Genomic DNA, 21360 nt, shown 5'->3' on the forward strand with positions numbered 1-21360 from the left:
CTTTCTCCAAATCTCTTTCCTTATATACTCAAAGTTGTCTCAGTTCATCTAAATGTCTCAATCACCTCAACCCAACAAATACAAAAACCAAGCCGATTACTGGAGGCGGCTCGCCTGACCCAGCCCCAAACCTCCCATTTTTCAGGAAAAAAAAAAACAGATTTCAAACAGAAAGACCATAATTAACAAACTCTTAACACAGACTGGGAGACATGTTTGCATACTATTAAGTTTTCGTTTTATTTGTACAAGTAGGGTTTGGATATATTACACATTTTGAGTATGCACGTATTTCCATCAACTCTTTAGACACAATTACTGTAATAGAATCCCTTCTCAAATGTATACCAGATCGACAAACACAGGCGTGTACTATTCAACATATAGATTTGGGGAGGCCTACTGCAGTGCATTTTATCCTCTTGTAGTATCATTAGACATCATCAGAATTAATTTGACAGCATCTGCATTTAACTAATAGCAAACCCTGATCTCATGTTGCTTAAAAGCAATGTTGGTATAGGTTATTCATTTGTTTTTTTTTTATATTGTTTATATAGAACATAGCATATTCTTTTTTAAGAAGAAAATTATATGTATGGGTGTTTTGCCCACATGTGTGTTTGCACTCCACATGCATGTGGTAGTGGAGGAGACCAAAGGGCAGCAGATCCCCCTGGAACTGGAGTTTCAAAGAATCCACAGTTACCGTGGATTGTTGGCCTTCATTCAGGTGCTGGGAATTGAACGCTGGTCCTGGATCCTCTGTCCTCTGGAAGAACAGCCAGTACTCTTAACCCCCGAGACATCTCTCCAGCCCCACAGTGTACTCTTATGTGATGGTATATGCCTTTTGTAAAGTCAACACTTGAGAAATGAAGACAAAAAAAAAAAAAATCAGGAGTTAAGGCCAGCCTGGGCTACATAATGAGTCTAAGGCATATCTGGGCTATGTGAGACTGTGGCGGGGGTGGGGTGGGGGAGAAGTGTATAATGATTTTTAAGTGTATATTACAAACGTGTGTGACTATTACTTCTATCTAGATCTAAAACATTTCATCACTGCCCCAGAGAAATCTCATACCAATTAGCATATTCCTCTACTTCCACACATTGGCAAACACTAATCTACTTTCTGTTTCTATGTTTTTGCCTAAGCAGTATGTGATGGTGTGTATATGCTTGGCCCAAGGAGTGGCATGATTAGAAGGTGTGGCCCTGTTGGAGTAGGTGTGTCATTGTGGGTGTGGCTATAAGACCCTCATCCTAGCTGCCTGGAAGCCAGTATTCTGCTAGCAGCTTTCAGATGAAGATGTAGAACTCTCAGCTTCTCCTGCACCATGCCTGCCTAGAGGCTGCCATGTTTCTGCCTTGATGATACTGGACTGAACCTCTGAACCTGTAAGCTAGCCCCAATTAAATGTTGTCCTTTATAAGAGTTGCCTTGGTCATGGTGTCTGCTCACAGCAGTAAAACCCTAAGACACAGTATATGTATAAAAATGGAATCTTCTTATAATATGTGGACTTTGTATCTATCTTCTTTCTCATAATGTGAATATATCCCAATATATATTAATATATCATTTTTATGAATAAATGATAATCTACTGTACACTCTGTACATTTACTATTTAATGGACTTTGGGTTGTTTCCAATTTGGAGTTGTTGTGAATAAAGTTACTGTAAAATGCTAGTACGCATCTTTTTATGAGTTTACATAGCGTATTTTTTTTTCTTTTTCCTATGAGTTTGTTTTGCTCTTTGGTCTTGTTTGTTAGCTCCTTGAGGCAAAGGTTTCACTCTGTAACTCAGGGTGTCCTTGAATTCACTTTAAAGCTCAGAATGGCCTCAAATCCAAGTCCCTCCTGCCTTGGCCCACCAAGTGCCCGGGTTACAGGGACACACATCATTTCAAGCTTGGATGTATGTTTTCAATTCTCTCGGCTACATCCTTAGAATAGATCTGCACACTGGGGATACCTTGTATGATTCACTTACTGAAAATCTCCCAGATTGCTTTTCAAGGCAGCCGCACCATTTCCTATTTCTCCTGGCAGCTGAAGAGCCAGCTCCATGTCTTCCTGCCCTCACTAATGCTTGCTACTGACTTCTGTCTTGACTAGTCCCGTGGATGTGGCTGCATCTTTCTCGCTCTGATTGGAGACCAGGAACATTTGAAAAGGATGGAGAGTTGTCTTTTACATTTCCAGACACTGAGAGCTCCAAAGTTGAGGGGGTCCACTCATGGTGACGGTCTCCTGGAATGCTATTTGGTGGCAAAAGGCACAAGGTCACATGCAAAAGCATCAGTTGAACTCCCAGCCTCAGGCCCTTTTATAATGGGGACCACTCATTCATGAAAGTGGGGCCCTGTGACTCGAACTCCCCCCATTAGGCTTTGCCTCTTAATACTTACATGGGGGGGGTACATTTCCAATACACATCTTCTTAGAGGAGCACAAGTAGGCTACACCATTATCTCGCTTTTATTTGCTTAACTTGGATAAGTAGACCGATGTGTACCAAGGAGAATGAAAAACTAAAGATAAAAATGGGGTAGGGTGGGAATAGGTTAATCTTCAAGTTGATGGCATTTAGAATCAACTGGAAATAAACTTCCGGGCAGCTGGGGGGATTTTTCCAGATTAAGTTAATCAAGGTGGGGCATGTTCTAAATGTAGGCAGCACTGTCCCATGGGCTGAGTTGCTGACTGAATAAAAAGGGGAAAGGGAACCAAGAGACAGCTTTTATCACTCTGTGCTTCTTGACAGTGAATGCAATATGAGCAACTCGCTCAAGTTCTGGCCACCATAACTTCCCGCCTTGGCAGCCTGGCCCTGAAAACTGTAAGCTAAAGAGACCCCGCACATTGTTTCTGTCAGATGTTGTTGTCGTTGTTTTGTCCCAGCCTTCAGTAACTAATACAGGAGGGAGGGAAGGATTCCTGAGACCAGTAACATGAACATATGCTAGCTGATGTTAATGACTGGACTGTATGAGAAAGGACTCAAGAATCCACTTACCTTTTTTTTTCCCCCCTGTTGATTCTTTTCTTTCTGTGAAGATCTCACCACTCCCCATGTGCCTAGGCTGGCCTCAAACTCCTTCTGCTCCTGCCTAAACTCCTGAAGTGCTTGAAATTTTGGCCTGGGCCACCACCCTGGCTAGGAATCCCCTTTCTGCTCTCCACCAAGGCTTGCATTTCCTTTATATGCACCTTGTTACACAAACTGCATTTGCACAAAAGATTCTTTTGGTTTCTTTGTACAGAAATTCTATGACTGTTCAGATAGTTCCTTCCATAACAAATTGCCCTCTTCTCCCCTGAGCATCTTCTCATGTGCATTCAGCCACGATAGATCTTCTCTGGAGAAGTACCTGTTCAAGTCTTTTGTTCATTTTTAACTGAGTTCTATTCTTTATTGTTGAGTCCTGAGAGTTCTTTATGGAACTCTAGATGCAGTTTCCTTACTAGATATATGATCTGTAAAAATTTCCTCTAAGCACACTCTCCTTCCTTTATTCCTTCCTTCCTTCCTCCCTTCCTCCCTTCCCCTTCCCCTTCCTTCCTTCCCCTTCCCCTTCTTCCCCTTCTTCCCCTTTCCCCTTCCCCTTCTTCCCCTTCTTCCCCTTCCCCTTCTTCCCCTTCTTCCCCTTCCCCTTCTTCCCCTTCTTCCCCTTCCCCTTCTTCCCCTTCTTCCCCTTCTTCCCCTTCTTCCCCTTCTTCCCCTTCTTCCCCTTCTTCCCCTTCTTCCCCTTCTTCCCCTTCTTCTTCCCCTTCTTCTTCCCCTTCTTCCCCTTCTTCCCCTTCTTCCCCTTCTTCCCCTTCTTCCCCTTCTTCCCCTTCCCTTCCCTTCCCTTCCCTTCCCTTCCCTTCCCTTCCCTTCCCTTCCCTTCCCTTCCTTCCTCTTGTTGAGATAGAGTCTCCTGTAGAGCAGGCTGCCCTTGGACTTGCTATATAGCTGTGGCTGATCTTGAACCTCCTCTTCTTGTGTCTACCTCCCAAGCCCTGGGGTTTGAGACATGCACTAACGTGGCTGGTTTGTATGGTACTTGGCAGCAAACCCAGGACTTTGTGCATGCAAGCAAGTGTTCTATCAACTGGGATATATCACCATTCCTGTCTTTTTACTGTCTCCATGATGTCCTTCGGTACCCTGCTTTTATCATGGAAAGTATTGTGTTAAAGCTGAAAGAAAGATGAAATTTTAAGACCTGTAAGTCATATAAAGTACTCAGAAATTGCTGGTTGTTTGTGAGCCTAGAGGCTGCCTGGGGCTGAGAAAAAAAGAAAAACCTGGGTATGCCCTGTAGATAAAACATTCCTGGGAACATCTTGACCATTAAGATAAAGAGGAATGTGAGGACATAACAGGGCTATCTGAACTGAGTCAACAACTCACAGAACTCTGAGACCCTGCACGTACATGTAATTTTTCTGCTGATGTTTGAATAAGCCAATAGTGTGTCGCTATGCTGAATTCCACACCCCTGAGCCCCTTACCCCATAAAAACCCCTAGCTTCTGAGCCTCGTGGCCGACATCCGTTATCTCCTGTGTGGGATGCATGTCGGTCTGGAGCTCCATCATTAAACTGCCTCATGTGATTACAGCAAGATGGATTCTCATGTTTCTTTGGGTGCTCTCTCACTCCTGAGACTAGAGTGGGGGGGTCCCGAAAGGGGGTCTTACAAAAGCCTGTCAAAAGACTACTCTAAAGCTGGGCAGTGGTGGCTCATGCCCTTAATCACAGCGCTCAGGAGGCAGAAGCAGGAGGTACCCTGGACAGCTTGGTCTACAGAGCAAGTTCCAGGACAGCCCAGGCTGTAGGCATTCCAAAAATAAATCCCATTTAGTTATAGTATGTAAACTTTTTTGTATGGTGCTAGATTTGTTTCGCTAGGGACTTTTGTATGTCTGTTCATAAGGGATATTTTCTCGCTTTCTCATCTTGATATCTGGGTAATGCTGGCCTCATAGGATGAATGGGGAAGTCTTCCCTCCTCCTCTGTGTCTGAAGGATTGTTAGTAATTCTGTTCTAAGTGTTTGGTAGGACTCATCAATGATCCACATTGTTTTGGGCTTTTCTTTATGGGATTAATAAAAAATCCCTAATGTAGTTTTGATATGGGTCCAATTAGATTTTTCTTGAATTAGTTATTATAGTTGGTGTTTTTTACAGGAATTCCTCGATTTCATCTAGAGTCTCTATTTTTAATGTTCACTTGCTGATAGTATCTTATATATTGCTTTTTATATTTGTAAAGTCAGTGTTATGTTCCTGCATTCATTCCTGATTTTAATAATATGAATTTCTAGGTCTGGTTTATTTTTAATTTTCAAGGCTATAAATTAAAAAAAAAAATCAACATTGCAGATAAAATCTTGACTGCTGCCAAACCCCTTCATGGAGATAACCCTGTTATCAACTTGTTATATCATAGTGACTATGTAGCTTAAGTATATAACTAAGACAGAAGTATTAATTTCTATTGCTGCATATTCAGTTAAATTTTGTTTTAGTGTTCTTTAAACAAGTCATAAAATTAGCAGCCCAAACAACACCTACTTAATATCTCACATTTGTCATGAGTATTGGTTCTGGTTAGTCAGGTCCACAGCTCAGGGTCTCACCAGTGTGAAACCAAGGCCTATGCCATGACATCTGAGGCTCTGAATCCTTTTATAAGCATAGCAGTTATTGGTCAAATTCAATTACTTGAATTTATAGGGCTACACTTCCCATATTTTTGTTGGCTATTAGCCAATAGTCTTTCTCAGCTTGTAAAGAATTCACTTGTCATTTTCTGAAATATATGCATATATATGTGTGTGTGTATATGAATATACATATATATTCAAGGCAAACCAGAGAGCATGTATTATGGATTCAAATCCCCAAGCCTTTTGTCTCTAACTAATGTTTCCAGATTTAAAGGGCTAGAGAGATAATGTCTGCCCTACTCAAGATAAGTCTCCATTTTGATGACCTCAAATTTGACTGGTTAGGGACTTTGACTACATATTTGCCATATAATGTTACCTAACTACAGGGACACCACCCTGTCATAGATGCAGTTCCTACTGTCATTTTAAGGGGAGAGACTTAAATAGGATATGTACACCATGGGATGACAATCTTGGCCTCCTGTAGGTATTCATTAGAATGGTCCAGTAAGGGCTGGCGAGACTGCTCAGCGGGTAAGAGCACTGACTGCTCTTCCAAAGTTCCTGAGTTCAAATCCCAGCAACCACCCATAGTGAGATCTGACGCTGTCTTCTGGTGCATCTGAAGTCAGCTACAGTGTACTTATGTATAATATTAAATAAATCTTTTAAAAAAAAAGAATAGTCTAGTAAGCAAACAAAACAATTAATACCTTCTCTTATAACCAGTATGTATTGTTGGAAAATGTGAATATCTGTGGTTGCATAACATTGGTCTCATTGCAAGATTAGATTTAAGTAGGTGAGATAGTGCTATATGCAGAAAAATCAAATAATACTGAACAAAAATGGATTTTATATTACTTTTTTTTTTTTTTAAAGGGATGGTGGTTTGCTGTGTTATTCAGACTGGCTCTGAACTCTTGGATTCAAGTGGTCTTCCTGCTTCAGCGTCTGGAGTAATTGGAACTATAAGCCCTTGATCTTCTCTAGATTCTGAATGAATTCAGTTTGTCCTTAATCATCTGTCTAAGCCTTCAGGACAGCTTTACCCAAGGTCTATGTGCTAACTGATTTTTCTAGTGATTTCTTAAGTGGATCTAAGCGTTGGCTTCTCTCCCCACCCGAGAGAGTAAAGCTTAAAGCTTAATTACACTTGCCTCCGTCTTTGCCTCTGTAGGCTTGAACATAGGGAGGCAGCAATATTTCGTGGGCTTGTTTGTCCCTTTTCTAAGGAACTAAGCGAGTCGGCCTTATGGAGCCTAGACTGTAGTCCTGCAGGTCACCGCTAGGGAGCGCTCCTTCAACCTAGGCGCCCACCTACTTAAAAGGTCTCGATCGGTTTCTCTTGCAGTCCATCTCTATGGTGTTCGTTGTTGTTGCTTCCGGAAAGGGCGGAGCTTTCACTTCCGGCGGGGCCGTCCCTAGAGTAGAGATGGCGGCGACGGCAGCCGAGGTTGCGGCCTCTGGCTCTGGAGAGGCCCGGGAAGAAGCCGAAGCTCCGGGTCCCGCCTGGGATGAGTCCCAGCTACGAAGTTACAGCTTTCCGACCAGGCCCATCCCACGTCTGAGCCAGAGTGACCCTCGGGCGGAAGAGCTCATCGAAAATGAGGTGGGGGGCGGGGCTGCTGCTGAAGGGGGTGGAGGAAGGGACCCGGTTAGCGGAGAGGTGGCACACTGATCAGATTGTGGACAGAGGCTTGAGAGGCGGGAAAGGGAGATGCTACGTCAGGAGAGAGTGACAGGAGACACTGTTGTGAATTTGACAAGTACAGATATCGTCGAGAAGAACATATTAGCGCCTTGGAATTACTTCATTGATTTTTTTTTTTGATGTTTTTGCTTAGGAGCCAGTGGTGCTGACCGACACAAACCTTGTGTATCCTGCACTGAAGTGGGACCTCGAATACCTGCAAGAGAATATTGGCAACGGAGATTTCTCTGTGTACAGTGCCAGCACCCATAAGTTCTTATACTATGATGAGAAGAAGATGGGCAATTTCCAGAACTTTAAGCCAAGGTCCAACAGGGAGGAAATTAAATTTCATGAGTTCGTTGAGAAACTACAAGCTATACAGCAGCGCGGGGGAGAAGAGCGGTAAGTTGCCCCGTCAGTAGAACCAGGGCATCCGCTTTCCTGTACTTGTTTGAAGGTGTGGTGGAGTTGGGTAAGAAGAGATTGGCACCTCCAAGCCTCTGGGTTCCACGAGTGAATATTCTGCTCTGCGCTTTGAGTTCTTGATGGTTCTTTTTAGCTTAGTGGATGAGGGCAGCATTAGCCTTGAACTGTGAGTCCAATTTCCTGTCTTTGGTAGTTAGAGTGACAGTTGTTTTGCAGGGTCAGTCAGACGAAAGAAAGGCTTTGACCGTGCCTATGTGGAACTTATACTAGCCTGATAGCATATGTCCAGTTAAATCATTGTGCGGTTCTGTTTGGGAGGGCTGTCCCAGGGTTCGAAAATTTCAAGCTCAAAATGGAAGATTTTTACTTAAGATCTTTTGATTTCTTGAAAAAAAAAAAAAGATTGTGTTTTATGTGTGCAGGTGTTTGTATTTAGTTGCTATTGTTTTGGGGGGGGCGGGGCAGGGACTCACTCTGGAGCTCTTAACTGGACTGGCTGGAACTTGCCATATAGACTAGGCTTGCCTCAAACTCGATAAGATCCTCTTGCCTCTGCCTTGAGTGCTGAGATTAAAGTGTTTACCTGTTTGCCTTGCACACCATGTGTATTTAATGCCTGTAGAGGGCAGAAGGCATTCCATTCTCTGCAAAGGAGTTACAAATAGTTGTTAACTGCCAAGTGGGTCCTGGGAACCGAGCCATGTGGGTCCCAGTCTCCTACTGCAGCTGTTACCCGATGAACCATCTCTGCAGCCCTTTTGACATTTAAAGCGCGCACGCGCGCGCGCGCACACACACACACACACACACACACACGCACACGCATGTGCACAGAGTAAGGCAATAATTGCTTGTTGGATTTAGCCCTGAAATTGACAGTCTTGATTCTCAAATACTTTTCTGGCTAGGGACAAAAAGTTGAGCCGTCCTTTATGATTTGGGTTGGGGGTATCAGGATCCTCTAGCTTTGGGAAGGTCAGAACACATTGCTTGATACACTGTTCTATTGGTCCAAAATCATTTGGAAGAGTGATTCTTCCTTTTTGTTTTTATTTCCACTTCTGAGGACCGCCCAGTTATATAGGTTCCAGACAGCAGTCAGTCCCACATTATAAAATTGTCCCTGGAGAATTGCTTTCGCTGAGTCCTTGACAGTGAATGACTGTCCCACATTTGGTGGCCATATCTGGAGTACTCTGTAGCCTCCTATCTTGATTCTCTTTCTGGCTTCCTAGCATCAGAATGTAACTAAGTGAATAGATTTTAAAGGTCTGGGCCAATGAGGTAGCTCATTGGCTAAATGTGCTAAGTGCCAAGCCCGACAGCTGGAGTTAATCTCCAAGACCACCATGGTGGAAGAAGAGAACCAGCTCTCACAAGTTGTCCTGTGACCTTACATGCATACTAGGAGAGATTCTGAGCTTTTATAACTCAGTTGTAATAGGCATATGGTTTAGATTTGTGGCTTACTTTTTTTTTTTTTTTTTTTTTTTTTTTTTTTGGTAAGTAGGTGTGTTATACCTGGCAGGGTGGTGCACGTGTGTAATCGTAGCACTCAGGAAGTGGAAGCCGAAGAATGAGGGATTCAGGGCCAGCCTCTCTTACCCTGAGAGAGCCCACCTAGGAGGTTCCTTGTAGCTAGGTTTTTCCAAGTTACTGAGATCTCTAATTAATGTTGCCGTAACTGTTAGGACTTTAAGGCAGGGAAGTCCCTTCTTTTCACTCAGACATGCTTGGCCTGGGTCACATCATCTTGTCTATTCCTGACACGAATTGTCCCAGTAGTTACAATCTGGAATTTTGCAGTTTGGATGTAGCAAAGGGAAAAACAGGATAGTGTGGACTATTTCCTAAAATCAGACTTGGAAGCAACACAGTCCCTCTGTGACATTGTATCAGTCCAACCAAGGTCTCTTACAAAGGAGGCAGCTGGTGGGCAGTGTTAGAATCAGCCACAGCAGTCATCAGGGGCCAAAGGAGGTGGAGGTGGATCAGGTCCTGAAAGGAGTCTGGTTCATCATAGACTTTGTAGACAGGCTTCCAGGGAACTTGTGTGAAATACCCATATGCGTGGATCTTGTTCATGAAACCTTGATTCTTAGGTAGTCTGTATTGTGGTCCAGAGGGTGAAGAATCGCGTCTTTGAAGAGCTTGTTGTGGAGCAGAGCTCAGACACGGAGAAAGAATTCAGCTCTGTGACTACTGTTCAACCTCTTGCCATGGAGATGCTAGTAACAGCCTTGAGTTCCCGACGTGGGCACTACCAGGGACTGCTCACCCATACTGATGGGAGTTTTCTCTTGGGGAATGTAGGTTGTATCTGCAGCAGACACTCAATGACACCGTGGGGAGGAAGATTGTCATGGACTTCTTGGGTTTTAACTGGAACTGGATCAATAAACAGCAGGGGAAACGCGGCTGGGGGCAGCTGACCTCTAACCTGTTGCTCATTGGCATGGAAGGTAAGAAATGCTTCCAGAAGCATGGCTTTGTACCACGCAAACCTGATTTCTAATCCTGTCTCCACTACTTAGTAGCCATATGACTGGAAACTAGGCCCTGGACTTTTTAATGCTTCAGCGTCCTCATCCGCAAAAGGAACAAGCTAGCATAGTATAAGTAGCTACATAGTATAAGTAGCTACCGCAGTTGAATGAGGTAATGTATAACGTAAGTCATTTGGATAGTGGCGTGCAGTCTTGAGGAAGTTCTCTTCCTCTCTCAGTGGTGCTGTGAGCACGATGCCAAGATAGGGAGGTCTCTCTGAAACACTGCCTCGTTCCATTGAAGTACAGGGTGTAGAGGGATCTATTCCTGTACAAATGGAAACTTGTTTTAAAAAGACAGGTTCTCACTAGGTAGCTCTGGCTGGAACTCAGTATATAGAATAGACCAGAGTGGCCTTGAATTCACAGAGATCCACCTGAGTGCTGGGATAAAAGAAAGGCATGCACCATTGTGCCTGGCAGAGACTATTCTCCTAATAAGGTGAAACCTTATCTCTTAAATACATATCTATGGGGTTCAAAACTGAAAGGATATAAATAGGCATTAGCCGAGAGTCTTCTCTTACTCTCAGCTTCTCAGTTTTCCTCTTCAGAGACACTTCATGTCATACTCGTTTATGTTTCTTGCTGGGAGTTTTTATGTTTACACAAGTAAACATGTAAATGTGTTTTGACTTTTTAGTGGTTTTTAAATTTTTAATCTTATTTGTATGAATGGTTGTATACATGTATGTATGCGTGTGTGTCTATGCACCTTCTGTGTACCTGGGGCAGGTGGCTATAAGGAGGCAATTGATCCTCTCAAACTGGAGTTAAGGTGGTTGTCAGCCATCATGTGGATGCTAGGAATCAAACCCTGGTCCTTTGTAAAAGCAACAAGTGCTCCAAACTGCTGGAGCCACCTCTCCAGCGTTTAAGCGGTGTTCAGGAGAAGGAACGGTTTGCAGGGTGGGGTTATTTTTCAGTGCCCAGCACCAGCTCAGCGCTAAGCCATCAACAGCTGCGCAGTGATTACTGCGTGAACCTGGGGAGCCAAGAAACGAATGACGTCATTGACCTGGGCTGGTATTTCTCAGATTTGGACTTTTGATAGCAGTATTAAAGAGGTTTCACACAGTGCAGCTTAGGAATTGACACCCACCTGCCCGGTTAAAACCAACTTTGGCTTTTTAGAAAAACTCTGGTTCTGCTTTCCTGGCTCTGGGCCAATCTTTCCTTTGCTGTGGCCAGGTGCCTCTGGTGGAGCTGAGGGCTACTTTGAGGACGCATTTGGACCGTCCATAGTAGGACGGCAGCCGTCTTGGCACACTAGGTGTTTAGTTTGTGACAGGGTTTCACTGTATATCCCTGGTTGGCTATAAACATACTACGTAGCTCAGGATAGCCTGGCACTCACATCAGTGCTTCTGCCCAGCCTCCCTAGAGCTACTGTAGCTGCGACCTTAGTTATACAGGATAGATGGAATGTGCATTAGGGCAGAACTAATTAAAGGTACCAGTATATGGATGTGTATATATATTTACACTTGTGACACTGGGGATTGTCATAGGTCCTTGCGTGCGGACAAGTGCGGTACAATTAAGCTGTCCCAGCTGTTTTAAAAACATTTTCAGGTTAAATCAGGGTTTCACTATGTTGCCTGTGCTAGCCTTGAAATTATGATCCTCCTGCTTCAGACTCTTAAGTAGCTGGAATCACAGCCCTGCATTATAAGGCCTGGCCAAGGTGACATTCTAAGCAATGTCTCTTAAATTCTGCAGCCCTTTCCAATAATTGAGTCATCTCTCTCTCTCCCTGAGACTCAGCAGCCCAGTGTTGCTCTGAGCAACTCTGTATCCCACAGGTGTGTCGAGGCAAGAACAGCACTTGAGAGTCTCTGGGTGCCAGAAGAACTCTTCAGAGGAGAGTGTGTGCGCCATCAGTACCAGTCCTCTCACTTCTCATTGTTTTGCTGCCCTTGGATTCTTGCCATAGTCAGGAAGAGTGTAAGCTTGTTGCCTGTCAGACGTATTTAGTGAACTCTTGATACTAGTAAGGGCATCAGCCACCAATGAGAATAATTTCCCAGCTGATGATGTACCTTGCCCAGTGATGGTTGGTTGCTCAAGTTTACTGCACATAAAATGGAACAGTTGACTGATTCACTACGAGTTAACGCTTAGCTGGGAGGACAGCTAGCAGCACTCGGCTGTATGCAGTTCACTTGTGCAATGGGAGCCACTGCCTCAGCTAAGAAAATGTCCTTTTTGGTTTTTTTTGCAGGAAATGTGACACCTGCTCACTATGATGAGCAGCAGAACTTTTTTGCCCAAATAAAAGGCCATAAGAGATGCATCTTATTTCCTCCGGATCAGTTCGAGTGCCTCTATCCATACCCTGTCCATCACCCCTGTGACAGGCAGAGCCAGGTGAGCTTATGTGGTTGAAGAGGGTGCATAACTCTGGGCTCTAGGAATGTCTTTGCCCTTCCCTAAAGGTCTGCTTTACTACTGGTCTTGTCTACAAACAAGCCCGAAGAAGAATTTCACAGTGTAGCCTACATGTTCCAGGCTCCCATCATGATCTTAGATATTTGTAAGTAGAAACAGAGCTAATTGTTAGGGGACAGACCCCATCATTAATGTTGGAAGACTTAGATTCCTTAGTCTGGGTTGGTTGGCTTGTTTGTTTGTTGCCTCGGTTTCATCAGTTACAAATGCCTCCACCGACTTTAACAGCTGTTCTCTTTTATTGTGTATGCTTCTTCTTTTTGATAGGGAGATAGGTAAATACAATATTTTCTGTGTATGAGTGTTTTGCCTGAATATATGTATATGTACCATGTGCATGCCTGGTGCCTGTGGAGGTCAAAAGAGGAGGTTGGATCCCCTGGGACTGGAGTTACAGATGGTTGTGAGGCCACCATGTGGTGTGGGAACCAAACCTGGGTCCTCCACAAGAGCAGCAAGCGCTCTTACCTGCTGAGCCATCTCTCCAGCTTCTAACATCCTCTTGAGGAGAAAGATGCCCTGCTATTTTATGTAGCAGTCTTCCGGTTAGAATTTGTTTGGGGGAAAAGTTTGGAAAGGTTTGGGTAATGGATGAATCCTTACTCCTTGTGTCTTAAGGCTTTGAGGAGTTCCTCGGAGCTCAGGAGCACTGAAATCTAGAGATCTTTATAGTGTAACCTGTGAGCATGGACTTCCTTAAGTTGTTCTCTGAGAGGGCCAGTTAATAGCCACTGTATCCTCTCCATACAAATGGAAATCTTTTCGTTGTTGTTGTTTTTTGTTTTTTGTAAGTTGCTATAGCAATCACTGGACTGACCTTTTTTCTCTTTCTTGACCCTCAGGTGGACTTTGACAATCCTGACTACGAGAGGTTCCCCAATTTCCGAAATGTGGTTGGTTATGAGACAGTGGTTGGCCCTGGGGATGTTCTTTACATCCCAATGTACTGGTGAGGAGGAGAGGGACGAGGGTCTCTCGAAACACTTCCTGTCCTGTTCCCAGAAAGCTTTGCCCGAGTCCCTTTTCAGTTGAGGCAGGAAGATGAGCATGTCCAGACTGAGCACACTGAGCATAGAGGGCAGCTCTCTCTTAAAAGGAAGACGTTTCCTCAAATCCAAAGAGATCTGAGGTCCCTGTACTACCCCTTCATTATTTGGAGACCAAATGCCACAGCCCCTAGCCCCCTGTATGTTTCACAGAATGAGCATAAAGCACCTGTCTTCACTCTTTCCTTTAACTGGACTGTATGAGTTTTCATCCTTGTCTCTGGAAAGTAAACAGGAGCCCCCCCCCCCCCCGCCTCCTATTATTTTTCTTTTTCTTTTTAATAGGTGGCACCATATAGAGTCATTACTAAATGGGGGAATTACCATCACTGTGAACTTCTGGTATAAGGTGAATATTAGTGAAGTTTTGTTGTTTTTGTTGTTACTGATATGTACACACAGACAGACATAATTCTTTTTTTATTTATGTGTGTGTGTGTGTGTCCATATGGAACTGGGGCTGGAGTGAAGTAGCCATAGAATTAAGTGGGCTGGCCTGGGCTGGGGTTGTTGACTCTCTGGAAGTGATTTGCAGGGAGTTAGAAGGGAGGCTGGGACTAGAGAGGTAATGCTGCAAGCCTGGTTAAAGATAGTTCCTGAGCTCCTGCTTCCTTTGTAGGGGGCTCCCACCCCTAAGAGAATCGAATATCCTCTCAAAGCTCATCAGAAAGTAGCCATCATGAGAAACATTGAGAAGATGCTTGGAGAGGCCTTGGGGAACCCACAAGAGGTAAGGACTGACAGCGTTCTCTGTAGCTCCTCTGTTTTAGTAGCTGCTGTCTTCTCCATAGACTTGATTTGTCTATTTAGGAAATCTTGTTTTCTGTCGAGAGCAGGGCTTGACTGGCGGATCTATTATAATCTGTTCCGTGCTAGTAGTAATGTCTGCCTCGGGGCGTGTGTGCCATCTGGGGACCCCTGAGCGGATTCTTACGGAACGGGAAGTGTGTAGTAAGGATCTCCCCGTGCTCTCCCAGCTGGGCCAGGGCTGCTCTAGGTAGTGCTGAGTCCTGCTTCATCCCCAGGTACATTACGGTCCATTGGTAAAAGAGGGAGGTGTGCATTTTACTTGCCTTACCTCCTGCCTGTGGTTCGTCTCAGCATCAGAGGTGCCTGTGGGGTTGAGAGCACTAGCACTAACTGCAGGTGGCCTTTTGTTGAGGATGGAGAAGCATTTAAGATTCTTCAGGCTCATTGGAGAAGCCCGCAGACACACTTTTCGGTGTTTGGAGGTTATTGGCTCCTCAGACCATTTCCTGTTTGATGGGTGCTGCTTACAGATACACGGGGTATTATAAAAGGGGAGGAAAAGAAACTGGACCTCCAAAGGGTCACTGTCATAGAATATTAAGTTGACATTCAGGAAAGTTGATTAGAAAACTTACAAGAACTGAAGAGCATTTGTCCCTGCCCTTAGCTGAAAATTGCATGTCTCTAGGTACACCCAGTCCTACGCCAGGATCGGGAGATAGGCAGTTCTGATTGGCTTCTCATATCTCTTTACAGGTGGGGCCTTTGTTGAACACCATGATTAAAGGCCGTTACAACTAACCTGCCAGAGGTCAAGGCCTCCTGTCAGGTGACTGCTATCCTGTCCACATGCTTCGTTGATGAGGACAGGACACTCCAAGCACTAGTATTGCACGCTGCACTTAATGGACTGGACTCTTGCCATGGCCCTGGAGGCAGGTGTCTGAGGCAAGGCAGGGTAGTTGACTCCACTCCCATTTGGAAAGGTTTCTCACCCTTGCCTCTTGAGCCCCAGAACCTTCCCTCTGCCCCCCTGAAGTCCTGCATTTAGTGTGTGGAGTCCCAGCTTCTGGTTGTAATCATGTCTGTGTTAGTCTGTTAACCTCAGGGTGTGTGTGTGTGTGTACATGTGTGCATATGCATGTGTGTATACACACACATGCATGTATCTGTTCCTTGTTCCCTCTTCCTGGGTCAGGATGTCACTTCTGGCTCTCAGCTCCTGTCTCCTGAAGCCTCAGTGCCTCAGCCTGGGAGGAGAGATGCTCCTGTGTCCCTACAACATCTGGGCTGTGGTGCCAGAATGACTCTGCACATGAGTCTGCCTTCTGCCAGTTTTTGCAGCATAGTCAGGCTACAAACCAGGTGGCAATAACTGCTGGGGCCCTAATGGGGACATTGAGAAGGAGGCTTATCTTTGGGAGGTAGCCTTCTAGTGGAAGAGGATTAGATAAGATTCCAGTTGAGAACTACATGCTTAAGCCATACATAGAAGGAAAACTTGGGGACCTGAAACCAGGATTGTGCATATGTCCAAATACAGGCATTTGCAGCCGTTCTCTTCAGTACCAGCTCCTGTCCCTGTGCTGCAATGAGGGATTCTAGCTCTGACTTTTTTGGGCTCGAGGGGTATGAACCTCTGCATGTGTGTGTACACATCTGCACACTTGTATGCATGTGTGATCACACTTGCCATCCTTCTTGCTTACTAAGGTTCTCAACTGCTAACATTGTCCAGTGTGGCAGTACAGCGTGAACCCCAGATACTGCCTGACTCAGCCTAGAGCTTTTACACTCGGATTTTAGCCATCCCGTCTTGGTCAGATCTTACTGCAGCCTACCTAAAGCTGACTGGCTCAAGCCTCCCAGTCCTGTGTCTTTCCCTGTCTGAACCACATCCCTGCTCCTGCTGAGCTTCCTGGCTGAGTAGATGAAATGGGGTCAGACTTAGGCAGCTAACTCAATACCTTTCATCCACCTCAGGGCAAGGGGAAAAAAAATGTCCTCTTGCCTCTTAGAGCCAGCGCCTCTGCCAGACCCAACAAAGCGTCGCATGTGAGCTGGAGTAGAGCTGGGAGAGCTTGGAGATAGAATTTACTTTTCTGTTGGTAGCTGTTTATGGGAGCCCTCCTCGGGGCTGCAGCTTATAGCTCTGTGTTACACAACACAGAGCGCAATCATTTGTATCTGTTAAGAGGGAATGGGGCCCCAGCAGCTTGGCAGAGTGGTGGCCCCGTGTCCACTTACCTCAAGTCCCTTCCTTCTCTGTCAACCTTTTTTCTCTAAAATTGGAGTTGGAAGTCTGATTTTATTCTTTTCTTTGCCACCTTTTAGTCCCCTTCCCTGTAGATTTGACCTCCCGTGTTCAAGCTGTGGGTCTTAGCCCTGAAGCTCAGCTTACAGCGCCCCATGGACTGAACAGATGCAGGCGAATGCTTGTGCACCCGTGTGCGTTTAGGGGCGGGAGCTCTAGCCCCCACTCTGGGCTCTGCAGTGTGGTTGCGCAGACTTGGTACCTTCTTGAGTATGGCTCTTTAAATACAGCCCGTGCTGGGCAGTGTGATCGCGGCAAACGCATGCCTCCATCTCTTTTGGGAACGAGGGATGCAGCAGAAGAGGGAGGCAGAGTGGTATTAGTTTGGCCACCGTGGCGGATTTTCATTCTCCGCAGATCTATGGTCCTGGCTCTGCCCTCAAAGGTGTCTGGGATGTGTGGCAGGGAGTCTGGATCTGCTCGGTTGACCCTTCAGTATAACTCTGCTCTCACAGGTCTGACCTAGGGTGGCTGAGGGCAGCGAGAGAGAAGGTGAGCTTAGGCACCATCACAGGATTGGCCCTGATGCTGGGATGATGTCATGGCTGTTCCTGGTCTTAGACACCTGATGTGTACCTGTTGTTTCTAGCTCTGTCCCTCACAGTGCTGCGTGGTAGTCAAGAGCAAACCTAATGCCATTTAGCTATAAACCCACTACTCCCTGCTCCTCCATTTCTTCCAAATGCTGTTGGTTCTCTACCTCACCTCAAGCCTTGTTCCCTAGAGAGTGTGCAGGTAGACTCAGGCAAGAGGGTGTGGAAGGGTGAAAGGCTTTGGGGGTTCAGCTAGAGACATGGAAAAGCTGCCTAGAAAGCCATCTTAACAAGCTAAGGGTTCTGGGAAGAAGCAGAAGAGTGAGCTTCGGCCCTGCGGGGGAAAGGGGTGCTGTAGGTCCTGTAGCTCCTCTCACCACACCTCTGCATGCTGAGAGGAAGCTCTGGTAACCCGATTCATATTCTGCTGGGCCACTTCCTCCTGGGGATGGCAAGCAGGGACTCACCTAGGCTAGGGTCTCAACCCTAGGGCTGTTGAGGCTCCAGTTGTACTTGCAGCAGAGCAGGCATCACTATTGTGTACCCATTCTAGCCAACAGCCTGGGAGTCAGACGTGCCAAGGAAGGTGGAGACCTGGGCTTGTCCAGGGGTCAGCCATCTTGCAGGCTCTCGTGTTTATACCAGCAGTACAGTGAAAACTACTGTTTTGTGAAGTCAAATATTTGCTGGGGGGTTAGAGTTATGGGGTGGAGGAGGGGCTGTTCTGGGCATCAGTTGAGCAGATGCCCAGGATGCCTGGGGGAGACCAGCTTCCCCTACAAATCAGAGCTCTAAATTACAAGGTTTTTACCAACGCGAACAGTTGGGGGAAGTCGTCTGCTCTCATTTGCGTAATGGTTTCTGTCACTGGTGATTAGACACAGGATGAAGGAAAAGAAATTTGACAATTAGGAATGAGCCATCATTAATCTGAATCTGTTAGGAGACAGAGAGGGGAAGGCTCCTTACTATTGGGCCAACCTAGTATGGGGAGACACTCCCTATTTCTGACCCCAGAATCTTGTGGGCCAGGTACCCTTTTGGAGTTCCCACAAGTGTGGGTGGAGTTTGTATGCCTTCATAGACTGGAGTCCAGGCCCAGCTTGAGGTGGGTTTGCAAACAGACATCTTTCTGCCTGAGCCCTCGCAGTTGAAGGTAGGTAGGCTGGTTACTGCGTGTGCTCAGTTACAGGAAGGATCTCTGTAGTAGTCAGCACTGTTGCGCCCCACCTGTGACAGGGATCTGTCACTTCGAAGCACTTGAGCTTGTGTGGGAAGCCTGAGCTTCATCAAACCCCAGACACTGGTGGAAGTTGGAAAGGAAACCGTATGAAGAGTAGCAGAGCCTAGGTATGTGCAAGGAGGGGTGTGAGGAAGAGCTGGTCCAGCACAGGCTGTCTGGGAGGAGACTCGGCCTCTCAGCAGCGTTGTCTTACTCTGGATCAGCGAGCCATTGCTGTGGGGAACACTGAGGTTCCTGGCTCAGTGACCCAGTGATGTGGCTATTGAAAAATGGAGAGTCCAGCGTAGATCTTCCAGTGTTTGCAAGTTACCTCACCACTCACCCCCATCCCTTCAAACGCCTAAGAATATTAGTCTGTACCAAGTAGTGGTCCTCACCATTAGTGTGTTCCTTAGACCCCAGCCCCCCCAAGGTTTGGAGGGGGCTCCTCTGTCTCCTTTCATAATGTGAACTTCTCAAGGATGGTGCTATCTCAGTCCTTGGTAAGTTCCCTACCTCTGTTGTCTTTCATCCTTCAAAACTTGGTGCAGAATTTAGCAAGGGCTACCAGCAGTGACCCTCTGACCAGTTTTTCCTACATGGCCAGGGGTGGGGATGGGGATAGCTCAGGGTTGTAGAGGCCAGGCCTTTCCAGTTCCTGTTTCTCTTGGTGTCCTCTTGACCCATCTTTAAGAGGATCCTTGAGCTTTCTCCTAACTAGGCTCTCAGTGGCCTCTTTACCAAGGCTCTTTTCCTCAAAGACGCTCTCTGGCTCCAAGTGCTGGGCAGCCTGGCTGGAGGATCCCTCTCCACAGGGTCTGTCCCTGCCCCTGCTTCACTTCTGACCTCAGGTAGCTCTGTTGCTGTGTCCCTGCTGAGTTGCTATGTCCGTCTGCTCTGTCCACTTACCATTCCTCAGTCTTTCCATGCTGGGCCGTTGTCTTACCATGGCCATCCTTCCTACCTTTTCTTCAGCCAGCTCTGTTTAATTATAGACCCATAGGGTCCTGACTGGAGCCCCATTGAGCACTTTGGGGACGTTTCTGGAGGAACAGAGGCTCAGAAACTGGTGTCCTCAAGGCCCATGGGCCTGTGGTTAGCGAAGCCTCGGAGACAACTGGGGAGGAACTTGGAGAGGTGAAGGACTTGGTGAGAGACTTGGAGAAAGAGGCCAGGCTTGGGAAAGCAGGGTGGCAGGAGCGAGCTCTGTTTTCCATGAGTGTGTCCTTGTGCCTTAGGGTCCAGCAGTTCAGGTATGAGGGGCATTTTCTGAATGCCTCCTAATTTCTCTCAGGTCTTTGGCTCAGTGTCACCAAGTTTGACAGACCCCTTCGTTCCTGAGCTTGCTAGAAGGGAAGCAGCACGTTGAGTGGTGTGGTGTGGTGCGAGAGCGGAGGCCTCCCATGCAGAAGGCTGGGGTGGTGGACAAGAGAAAGGGCCCGGTGGTCAGCTTCTCACCGATGACTCTCCATGCCTCAAGAGACTGAGTATAGTAGTTGGTTCAAGAAGTTACTCTAAAACTGCCTGCCCTCTTCACCTAAAGTCTGTTCTCATTTCGGGGAGGAATGCAAGTCCTTAATTTTCAAGGGAAGACAGTCTAGTGTTTAAAAGCATGTGTCTGGGGTCTGGTCCCTTTGGTACATTTCTAGCTTGCTACTTACCAGCTGGGTTTGACCTTGGTTGATTGATTGAACCCGAGTCTCGGTTTCCTTTCCTATAATGACTTGTGGGGGTGGGGGTTTGAAAATATCTACCTCAGGGTTGCTGGATGAACTGAAATAATGTCTGTAAAGCTTTAGCACAGTGCCTGGCAAGCACTTAATAAACGGCTGTGGTGGTGGTGGTTTATAGTATGTGACTTATTTAAAAAACTTGGCTTCAGTGATGTGTACGATTTCCAGCGACTCAGCCTCTCTAAACCCATGCATGCCTCTTCTGCCCGGTCAGCCAGGCTCCTGCTCACTGCCGCCTGGTGTCAGAGCCCCTCACTGACACATGGTGGGAGCTCAGTGGCCCCTCATCCCACCCGGGGAAGCTACTGCCTCCCACATACAGAGCACCTACCCCTGCTCATGCCTGTCTCCCAACTGTCACTGGCACCTGTCGCCACTCCCTTCTAAATTCCTCTGAAGAGAGTGACAGCTCAGGCCCTGTGGCTCACTTTTATGACATTCAGCATGTTTAAATGACAAATGTGTTAAGATTGCTCGAGGGCATAGGGAATTCCAATTGAAGAAAATGGGTGGGTGTTGACTAACTGTTAAGTGCTTCTGTCCAGGCACTGTGCTAGTCCCTTGCACTGGGTGCTCTTGGCTCAGTAGGGAAGTTAAGGATGCCCTGGACAAGCACTTCACTCAGCTTGGATATTCACAGTAGAGTAGGCCTTCTATGGAACGCTACAGCCTGAACTGATAACTGGAAGACATGTAGCTCCTTGGGTTGCAGAAAAGGTAGAAGGCATGTTTGTACCCAGCTTTCTCTTATACTTAGTCCAGAGAGTGCCAGAGAAAAAGACTAGGTGTAGTAACACGAAAAGAAGAAAACCCTTTGGTTAGTCACAGAAATCTGGCAATCCGTTTGGTTGCTGGGCTGCGTTCATTGTGAAGGGCAGATAGATTGGATTGGGCCATTTAAAGTGCCCTGCTGTCCTCAATGTTCAGCCTAGCCCGCTAACTGGGTTACTCAGGCTTCAGCCTGAAATTTA

General features: G+C 46.2%; 1 protein-coding gene across 1 annotated transcript; it reads left to right on the forward strand.

Annotated features, from left to right (window-relative positions):
* The first annotated feature begins 7083 nt into the window (after positions 1-7083).
* Positions 7084-20504, forward strand: Hif1an (hypoxia-inducible factor 1, alpha subunit inhibitor). The gene is made up of 8 exons (NM_176958.3): positions 7084-7284; positions 7520-7770; positions 10108-10256; positions 12565-12710; positions 13634-13740; positions 14123-14186; positions 14457-14567; positions 15344-20504. The coding sequence occupies exons 1-8, from the start codon at positions 7108-7110 to the stop codon at positions 15386-15388; spliced, it is 1050 nt and encodes a 349-aa protein (NP_795932.2). The 5' UTR covers positions 7084-7107; the 3' UTR covers positions 15389-20504.
* Positions 20505-21360: the final 856 nt, after the last annotated feature.

This window comes from Mus musculus, chromosome 19, assembly GCF_000001635.26.
Source record: "Mus musculus strain C57BL/6J chromosome 19, GRCm38.p6 C57BL/6J".
In the NCBI taxonomy this organism is placed as follows: Eukaryota; Metazoa; Chordata; class Mammalia; order Rodentia; family Muridae; genus Mus; species Mus musculus.

Excerpts from the sequence above, each read along its gene's own strand:
- Hif1an (NM_176958.3), top strand. The coding sequence starts at position 7,108 with ATGGCGGCGACGGCAGCCGAGGTTGCGGCCTCTGGCTCTGGAGAGGCC. Across the intron at positions 12,711-13,633 it reads CCTGTGACAGGCAGAGCCAG|GTGGACTTTGACAATCCTGA; the intron begins GTGAGCTTATGT and ends CTTGACCCTCAG. Across the intron at positions 14,187-14,456 it reads CTGTGAACTTCTGGTATAAG|GGGGCTCCCACCCCTAAGAG; the intron begins GTGAATATTAGT and ends CTTCCTTTGTAG.